Source organism: Gavialis gangeticus, unplaced genomic scaffold (assembly GCF_001723915.1).
Source record: "Gavialis gangeticus isolate Ggan-Ray unplaced genomic scaffold, GavGan_comp1, whole genome shotgun sequence".
In the NCBI taxonomy this organism is placed as follows: domain Eukaryota; kingdom Metazoa; phylum Chordata; order Crocodylia; family Gavialidae; genus Gavialis; species Gavialis gangeticus.
The window spans coordinates 109,372-119,676 of record NW_017729016.1 but is presented as its reverse complement, the minus strand read 5'-3'; the positions used below and the strand labels follow the sequence as shown (position 1 = coordinate 119,676).

General features: G+C 45.2%; 1 protein-coding gene across 1 annotated transcript in view; it reads left to right on the top strand.

The window, feature by feature from the left end:
- Positions 1–10,305, top strand: part of RNF216 (ring finger protein 216) — a 101,797-nt gene that overhangs the window by 1,561 nt on the left and 89,931 nt on the right. Inside the window, exons 2-4 of the mRNA XM_019512621.1 lie at positions 4,662–4,792; positions 6,580–7,446; positions 8,659–8,735. Of these exons, the coding sequence (XP_019368166.1) occupies positions 4,662–4,792; positions 6,580–7,446; positions 8,659–8,735 (1,075 nt within the window). The remainder of the gene's footprint in view (positions 1–4,661; positions 4,793–6,579; positions 7,447–8,658; positions 8,736–10,305) is intronic.

The window sequence follows — 10,305 nt, the reverse complement described above, 5'->3', positions numbered from 1 at the left end:
ATCTGCTCTATAGAAAGTAAGTTTTGTAGAAGCCGATGGAATGACGTACATGCTGCCTTTCAGATAACTGCAGGTAGAGGATTTGTAGGGCAGACTCACTGCAATGCTCCTTCTTGCCCCACGGAGAGAGCCACTACTTAATATCCATGACACAGGTCTCCTTTCCATGTTCACAGCAAGCAATCTATCTTTGCATCCAAATATAGATCGCTTGGATCAGTATGCATTAGGATCACTGCCTGAATGATCAAACTCTGCTCAGAGCTCCTATTTAAACACATGGGTTTCTAATACTTGGAGCAGGGAGAAAGGTGGACAAGACTTGTTGGATAGTGACATATCTGATATATTAACATGTGCAGTATGTGGTCTTCTCGTTGCTAGAGTGAATGTGAATGGGCTTGTGGTGAAGGAGGAGTGTGGGTTTGTCCTGGTGCGTAATAAGAACGGGCGCATGCAACGTTTTGAATAGCCTGGGAGTTTTCTTTTGGGGTTAGCCATATTGGTGTGGGGCTATACAATAGACAGAGTCTTTTGGTTTGAGTTGATTATCTTTTATTAGACCAACTTGGAGGTGGGTTGATGTTTCTAGCAAGGTTTTGGATATCACAGTATCCTTTTTCAAGCTAAGTGGAGTGCAGAAGGGGGTGACTCCCTTGTGTATAGTGGGGAATCCATCAGTAGTCTGTGTAAGTGGATATTTGAATAGCCCAGCAGATTGTAACGATTATTTGGGGCATTTCTGACTTTATAGTCTCTTCCTGATGATCTCCTTGAATGTATTGACAAAACGTGAAAGTTAATTGCTGAATTGTGTGCGTCTCTTTGGAGCAAGGTGGCTTTCACTTGAGAGAAAAAGGCATGAATCAGCATCAATCTCCTGTCTTTTCCATCAGGGGAAAGTGAATAATCATCTCAGGCTGTAACATCCCTTTGTTACTGCATGTGGTTGTTTTGGGGGGTGGTTCTTCCTGTTTCTGAGTTTTCCCACTGTTTTTTCCAGTTATACCACCATATGGATTCTGAGCATTTTGGGCTGAAACAGTTCTGACTTTGCATCCTAGGTTGTCTTCTCTGTTGTCATGATTGAGCTAGTACATGCCCTTGGAGAGAAATCAGTCCAAACCCAAATGCTCTGCCCTGTAAAGGAATCTTTCATTTCTGTTGGTGAGTAAAGTATCCTCCGAAGGCAGGCAGCACTTTCCTCCCACTCAGAATATAATCTAAAAGCTCATTTTGATCCTAGAAATGGGGATTTTTATGTGAATCGTGGAGGTTTGCTCTATTTGGAGTAATATCGCATGTTAGTAGAGCGAAGAAATTTTTGTCCCCTGAATCCGATTCATTATTTGAGGGCTGGTGCCATGTAGCGATGCCTGCTTCCAGACTGCCCTGGGAACGGGGGTGGTATATACAGTAAGTAGACACGGTTCTGTGGGTAAATCTGACATTTGAATTGATCTAATAAGATATCAGATTTACCCAAAGAACCTTGTCTGCTTAGTGCTTAGACCAACATAGCTACAACCTACACCCCTGCAACATATACAGTAAGTGATAGATGCCTGCAGTCCCTAACCAGAGAGATGACATGTCAAGGGCAGCAGTACTGATGGAAACAAGCTGCAAAAAGTCTTTCAACTGCTGAGCTCTTCTGCTTTCAACATCTCCAGTATACTGGAGCTTGAGGTTTTGATGAGATCTGTTCTCTCAGCCATTTTGAGGTGTCTTGAAAATCTTAAGGCTTTTAAAAGCAGTTCATTTAGTGAGCCAAACTTGAACTTCCCAGTGGCTTAGTGTGACTTAGGAAGGTCCATTTGACAAGGCACCATGGCCTTCTCCCTTTGCCTAGCGAGAATGTGCTTTTTCAGTCCTTGGTATCTGTAGTTCACCCATTTGAGAATCAAACTGGCTCAGACTGTGAGCCGTTCTTGAAAGAGGAACCAGGCAGTGTTTTTCTTTTTTTTTCTCATCCTCTGTTTTGAGGCTTGATGCTGCTGTTAAAATCCTGCTTCTGTCTTGTTATGCCAAATCAAAAAATCACATCAAATGCCAAATCAAAATAATTGCAGGTTCCTATCTGTTGGGTTTGTTTTGTGTTGAATCCCACCTGTTTAATGACATTCTGGAGTAACTCAAGACTTGGCTGAGAGCACTGGCAGTGACGCTGTCTTCGGGAGTTTATGCCTAACTGCATTTCTTTGCTTGGCACAGCCTTTAGCATGAAACACTGTCATGGGGATTTCTCTTTTAGGATAACATTTAGAAAAACAAGGCCTTTAGCTTCAAGCACGGTTGACTTGGGAGGTGGAAACAGCAGGGTTACGAGTGTCTAGCCCTGCTGGGGAAACAGATGAGATCCCATCAGAATTGGACAAGGTGCGAGGGTGATGCCTACATTGGTGTCGGTCACTGATTGTGGAGAATCACCATTTACCTTGACTCCCTATTTAAAAAAAAAAAAAAAAAAAGCCCTGCCACCATTCCTCGTGCGGCTCGTTGTTTGTGGTGTTTGCTAATGGAATCGCCCCTTTTTCTTCTTAGAGGTTTACTCCCATCCAGTTTGATGTTTAAAGGCTTCCCTTGAATAATTTCATGCATCTAGACCAAATGTTTATGACAGCACGAAAGCCAAGCAAGCAGATGTCTTACCCTTTGTCATGCCACAAATGCCCACATTTGTGAGTGTGACCATACCTGATAGTAGTTTGTGCCGCCTTTTCATGTCTGGTGCCTGTTTGCCTGTCTGGACAGGTGCTCCCAGGGCTTTAGGGGTCTGATCCTGAACGTCCCAGGAATGCCCCTGCAGGAGCCCATATTGTGCAGGGTGACCCCAAGTCACCCTGGAGCCAGGGCATGGCAGCAAAGCACATGCACCAAGGAACCCCTTGCTAGGGGATTCCTGGGGTGCGTGTCTGCAAGCAAGAGAACCCAGGGCTTGCAGTCTGCAGTGGTGTGCCCCAAGTCGGGGTAAGCACCCAGGCCTTTGTCCCACTGAATCAGGCCCCTGGAGGTCTGAAAACAGCAGGGGCCTGACCCTGTGGGCCAACCTCCTTGGCGCTGTCTATAGATGCCACTGAAGATGCATCCCAACACAGCAAATCCTGCTCCAAAGGAGATCTGTTTAAACCCAGAGAGAGCAACTTCCACAAGTCTCTGTGGGACAGGTAGTGAGACAGGGTCCTCCCTGGAAACAAGGCTGACTTTGCATCCATCCTAAGGGTTTTGTGCAGCAGGATTCATCCCTCTTTAAGGGGAATGGAAGATCACACCCTTATAAATGAGGGCTACTTAAAAACTGAAGGGCTGCTTGCAGACGGTTTAAAAAAACAACCTAAAACCCCCCAAAATTTGTTTTACTGGAAGAAGCAGCCAGTAGTGGCCTTAGAGGAGGGCAAGCCAGTTGACCGCCCGGGGCCCCGCACTTTAGGGGGCCCCAAAATTTTGCAACAACACTGAATGTTTGTATTATCAATATTGCATTAAATTAGTTTCATTGCAGTTTTGTGGATAGGGCAGAGTGAAATTGAAATTTGAAAATGTCCGACTTGCTCAATTCATCAAAATTAAGCCTGTAAGAGGCCCCAAATGACTCTCTTGCCCACGGCCCCAACCACCCCGCGGCCACCACTGAAGTAGCACATTACTATGACCCAGCTACACAGCATCTGTATAGATTGGGCACTTCAGTGGGACTTTTGGGGGCTTTAATTCAAAGCTGAGTCAATTAGCTATTGCATAAAAGTGCCACAAAGCCCCACTGAATCGCCCAATCTATACAGACATTGGGTGAGTCGGGTCCAACTAACATGCTGCCTCTTCTGGGCATGTGCTGGGCTTGGCACGGGAGCACGCAGAATTTAAAGTAAAGCGCCGTGTTATTTTTTTTAACATCTGCAAGCAGGATAAATGAACAAATCTGTGCTGGTGAGCAGTGGCCTAGATGGCAGTCATGCATTTGGATTTGCTGATTCTCAAGATTTTGCCTCTGGGACAGGTGCTGTCTAACCAGTAGAGAGAGTCTAAAATCTCAGGCCAGTACTTGTTCTCAGTCCTGGCATGTGTGCTTGTTCATGGTTTTTAATTCCATGCCTTAGACAAGATTGCCATTTAAGGTGGCTTTATCTGCTCCCTCAGTCATTCGAGGATTTCTGCATTGCTTCCAGGAGAGATCTGGGTTCATTTGGAGTCCTTTCCCTCCTCCAGATTGTGGCTTGTTTTCAGTCAAATGAGCAGCCTTGAGTTGTTGATGCTGCTGGAGCCTCCTACACTGCTCTCTGCAGAAATGAATAGATGCCCTGCCCGCAGCCTTTTCAGCGTAACACTTAGAGCTGCCTGTGCTGCTTCGCCATTCCCTGAACTGATTTTTTATGCAAACAGGAATCGTCAAGTCTCTGCATAGCACTAAGGAATACATGTATCTGGTACATATATTTCTCTCATTTTAGGCGCCTTGAGGTGTTCACGTTTGTACTACGTTCCGCCTGTTAGCATAGTAGCATAAATAGAGACTCTGTAACAGTGATCTATAGTGTTACTGTCTTGTGGGTACCTCCTTCCTGTCATTGCAGTGTAAACTTTGGGACTGCACTGATCAGTCCTAAGTGCTTGAGCTTCTGCAAATCTTTAACAAGTGGATGACTTTATCTGCCTTGCTGCAGACTTCATAAACCACCAAGACGGGCTGATCACGATCTCGGATTCCTCGGACGAAGAGTTTCCTCCGTTGCTAGATGCGGGGGCCCAGCAGCGGCAGGAGGAAGAGGACGATGATGTCGTCATCCTTCAGGAGGTGATTTTCCATGCAGATGTGTTGCCATGCATCCTTTTTTGCTTTTGCTAAACAGCTCATAGCGCAGATGGCTGCTTGGGTTCTCCAGAACATGTGCTCGCAACAGAGGCACTTGAACTTGGAGTTAAATGAAAGTCACTTTTGGTCTCTTGCTGAGATCTGAAGGACTTGGTCTCTGTTGGATAAAACGGGGACTGTAGAGCCAGCCATGCTGCTTAGACTTGTGGCTGATGGAGACTGCAGCTCCCAGAACATAATGATCTTTTTTAATCCAAGGCAATGGAGCACTATATACTGGGACCTCTAATCTCCATGGGTGGCTAGTCCATATTAAATTAGCAGTGGTTGCCTGCCTTGACTTTGTATGTTTTTAGAAGGAAAGGTAAATGTGTCCATTTTCTTGTCCACCCCCCTCTGGATAGTTTACCACTACTTCTAGAAATGATTTGAGTGTTAAAACCATCAACCCCTTAGCCACACAGTAAGGAATTGGCTGCAAAATAGTTGTTTGTACCCATAAAGTATTTGGGAATTCTTTACAACAGTCTTTATCCCCAGCTGGAACAAATGGTCAAAGTTCTGTCATTCCCACGTACAAAGAGGAATAAAATTTTAAAAAATCTCCATTTTAGGAGAGCTGAAGTGGAATCTCATGATAAGCTGCTGGGGAGTTGGATGGGCAGATTGGCTGGAAGGCAAGCAAGTTTCTACCAAAAATTGTATCAGAATTTCCTTTATTTCTGCAAAATGCATCACTTCGGACAAACTAGCACTTTTGCCAACGGAAAATTCTTCCATCAGAACGTCTGGCCACCTCCAGCACATGGCATGGCTCTGAGAATAGGATTATCCCAATGGCTGACATTAAAGAAATCTGTGGCAAATTGATTCCATGTTTCCATCCTCTTTGAGGAAGCAATATGGCATAACCATGCAGTGATCACGTTTTGATCCCTGTAACACGGGAGGTCAGTCACATGCCAGTGTTGCCTCAAGCAGTCATTTCTGTGCAGTGAATGAATGCCCTGGTTTGATGTCCCGATACCAAGATGATCTCCTGGCTTGGTGAAATATTACTGCTACCATGCCCTCTGCATTGCATCCCTGGCTTCAATTGGTGGGAATTAAGCCTTTTGCTAAAGGATATGATTGTAGGGCTCTGGACAGCTGCTTTCTTTGGCCACATTTTTAAAGCTTTTCTCAATTTTCCTGTAGGTCCATTTGGTTTTTAGGGTTTTGGGGTTTTTTTTGGAAGGGAAGTGTACTAATATAGCTCCACTCTGCGTCCCCGTTTGAAAGTTGTCATGGATGCCACAGTAATAAAAGTTCATGTGCAGCAACCTCAGTTCACTGGCAGCAGGAACAGTGGCCAGGCCTGGCACCTTCAGTCTTAGTTACTTCTGCCTGTCGAGTGAATTGCTGAACTGAAATTTAGATATGAAACTCATTAGTTCTGGCCTCTTATTCATAGGAAGGAAGGACGGGGAGATGAGCTTGCTAGAGAGTCCACTCAGAACCAGAAGTCACATATGGCATGATGAATTTTGTCGCTATTAATGTTGAGAGAGAACACAGCTGAGCAAGCTCAAAAGAATGCAGTGAAATGCAAAATAAAATAATAATTATAATAATGCAGGCTTCCTGTAATGAGCTTGGGAGATATCGTAATGTTGCTCACTGAGCAGGTTCTTCCTTTGTCTTCCAAAAAAATGAAACAGTTGACTCCTCAATGTGGAAAAATGTAGTCCTTTCTACTACTGAGTTTTTAAAAAAAATTTTTTTTTAAGACCCCAAAACAGCAACTTGTGCGACCCAACGTCATCCGGCCAGCTGCTCTGTGGCAACGTGCCAAGAAGTTGGGAGAAGGAGGACCCAAGCTGATGAGGACCATAAACCTGCAAGAGGAGGTTCTGTCTCTTCCGTGCCAGGGAGCCCAGCATAATCGCATGGCAGAGACTGGTGCAGGGCCAAGCAAGGATGTGAATGGAAACCACTCTCCGCAGCTGCCCGGGCCCTCTGAACTCAGCCGGTATCTACTCAAACAAGAGGGTGACTTGGAGCCAGGTCCAAGTGTGTTTGAAGCAGTAAAGACCAGTCCTAGACTCAGGAGCAAAAGGGAGATTATTAATCTGGAAGAAGCTGACTTCCAACCAAAACAGGAGGAAAGCGTGGAAACGGGAGGCCAAAAGCATGCAGACTTGGGGGCAAAGCTCTTACAAAACCTCAGAGGAGCAGCTGTCACTGCTGCAACAGCAGCAACTAACGGACAGTCCAACCAAGGTAGCACCCGGTTGGATCCAGCTTGTTGTAAGGCTGCGGACAGGGGATCACATCCTGTAGTAAACTGTTGTGCTCCTCAGCTGGGGCAGGCCGAAGCAGAACTGGGTTCTTTGCCAGTGGCCTACCGGGAGGAGACCCCTGGGCCAGCCTTTCCCAGACCTGAACCACAGCAGGATGGGATTCCTGGTCCTGCTTCTCCTCAACCTGCTCACCCGCCAGAAGAAACAAAAGGCCACCCAGCAGCAATAGACAATGAACAGCCAGGCCCAGCCTTCCCAGCACAGGGGTCTCATGAGCTGGGCTCAGGTAATGTTCCAGAGCAAGGAGCTGCTGGGCAGGACAAAGAACTCACTGCATTGCTCATCAGAGAGACGGTAAGTATCCTTTCTGCTAATGAGATGGCCATGCCTGCCTAGCCATATGTCCCCTTTCCTTTTTCCAAAGCATATAGCATTTTGTAGCACCTCCTGCTTTGGACATTGCTCTCCCATTGACATCACTTGCAGGGCTTGTCCCCTTGGCAAGCCCAACACCAGCATCTCTTGCTGGGAGCTCAGAAAATGAGAGAAGGCCATTGGCAGCCACCGCTGAAATTCCCAAGGCTCGTGCCTCTCTGATTTAGTTAGTCTGTAAGGTACATCTGTACCCCACCTCCTGCTTGACTTCAGACTAACGTACCCTTTCCCTTTACTACAAAGGAGTGATAATTGCATCAGATGTTGTAATGAATACTTGATAATGAGAAAATGCATGAAATGCTGCATGTGGAATGCACCTAGGACTTCAAACCCCCAAATTTTAACAATGTCAGTAGACTCTCCTTTAAAATAAATAAATAAATTCTTTACAAAATTATGAGATGATCTTCTGTCCAGAAAAAAAAGTTTTAAAAATTTATCCAACACCATGTATATCCCCTGCTTCCTAACCCTTCATATCCTATAGGATCATCCTCATCTTGGTTGTTAGACTAGTAGAGGTTCATTTTGATGCTTTAAAGACACCTTGTCTTAATACCTCCCGCTCCTCAGTTACATTTGATCACATCCATATGGAAATATTTTTGTATGTGTTTACCATGTAATAGTCTGGCCACATGCCATTCTTCTTGCATGATTCACTGTTGAACAGTGTCACCCTTTTTACTGCCTTGGCTAGTCGTAGTAAGATACGGACCAGTCAAGTCTTGTGTTTTAACCCCCCCCAAAAAAACCAACCCACTTCCCTCCCGAAACTCCCAGCAATTTATGCACAAGGCAGAATATCATGCAGCATGGTCTTATTAAATATTTCGTAAGGGAAAGATCATGATGATAAGATCATGCCTCCTGCCTGCCAAACCAAGGCCTACCTTGCATCCTTACTTCAGCCCTTCAGGTAAAGGTGAGGAGAGCAGGTATGTGAGGGGAATCTAAATACAAAAGTTTCCACTCTCCAAACTGGTTGAGTGCAAATCTTCTAGAAAGCATCCGGGTAGGAAAGAGGTGCTAGTAATATGTTCCTGTTCCTGCAGATGGTGTTGCTGCTAGGTTCTGCTATACAACTGCTTTAATTACCTCCATAACCTTTAGCTTTTCTTGCTGCAGGAAGCAAGATTCCCAGATGCGAAGAGGGAGTATATTGAGGAATTAATTCTCATCAAGAACTGCTGCGACTTAAATGTGTAAGTACAGAGCTTATTGCGGCAGCAGAGAACTGGCTAATGGACCTGGTAACTTAAGAGGTAACAAACAAAATGGCTACATCACATTTTTGTAGTCCTTCCTCCAAACAGTGCTGCTTCACAGTGTGCCAGGAGGGGCATCCTGCTTTCCTTTGATGTCTTCCTTCTTCCTAACAAATCCTTTTTTAAAAGCAATGTTTTGACATCTGCTTTTGTCCCTGATCAGACCATTACATTGTAGCTCCTCCGCTTCTATCCAGAGAGCTTGGGAAGTGCTCTGGTCCCAGCTGTTTCTTTGGGGCTGCTGGGAGGATTGGCTGTGTCAGTTTTTCCATAATTAACAGACTTGGGAAAACATTGGTAAGTGAAGCAGCGAGCTGACAGTTTTGTTTTGTCAAGCATTGCTCACGGATTGTTGGATTATTCTGCAGCATCTAAAATCCATTCACTGCATTAGGAAATAACTCCTTTGGTACAAGTAGGGCTCAAAATAATACCTCTCTCTCCCACTGTGGGATTTTGGCAAATCAGATTCACGGTGGGGGAGAGATATTTCTGTATAGCTTTTTCACTTTTGAAATGTTGCAGAAGGTCCTATAGAGTTGGACAGGCTTGTTCCCTACAAGATGGTTTTCTGTAGTGCTGTTTACCTTGTTTTTCAATGTCTCCAGCACAGAGGCCTCCATCTCCCGTGTGAGCCACTCCAGAACCTAATATCTTGCATTAAGAGAAGCTTTTCCCTAATTCCCAAAGCTAATTTTCTATTAAATGCATCCTATCACTCCTGTTAATCTGTCCTCCCCTTAAATCATTCTTTTCCATCTTTATCGCGTTTTATTTATAGACTGTTCATATGTTTTACTGGCTTTTCTCCCACTGCTCCTTTTAGAAGATTTGGGGGTAGGCTCAAACTTTCTTTGCTAATCTCATTTGGAAAAGTGGCATAACAAGCATGCAGGAGACAGAGGTGGAGGATTTAATTAAAGTTTGAAGCCTGGGCCTGGATTAGACACCATGCTTACATCACTGTGTAAAATCAAAAACTTTGGTTTTGTCCATCAATGTAAATTACTCAGGGATTCAGAGTGAACAGACCTCCAGCTATCCTAGAGTAAATGCATGCGATAGGCAGCTTTTCCCTCACTTTGCCTCTCAGCCGCAGGGGAGCAAGGAACAGCATGTTTGCCTTGAGCATGGGACTACCCTGGGATAAACTGGGTATGACTAGGGTTACCATATGTCCGGGTTTTCCCAGACATGTCCTCTTTTTGGGTCCTCCCATCTCCATCCGGGCATTTTTTAAAAAATATTAATGAATATCCAGAATTTTGCTCTGCTCAGCATTGATGTTTTTCCCGGCACTTCCCACCTTGTCCTAGCAAGGAGCTGCTTGGGGCTGGGGGGAGCAGGGGACATCTCATGTGTCTGCACGCACACATGCTTGTGTCTGGCATGCAGCCAGGCAGGGTGGTGGGAGAAGCCGCACAGCTGGATGCAGGTAAGACTTTGATGGGGAGGGGTTGGAGGGCCAGGGCTTGGGGAATGTCCGGGGTGTTTCATAGTTTCATAG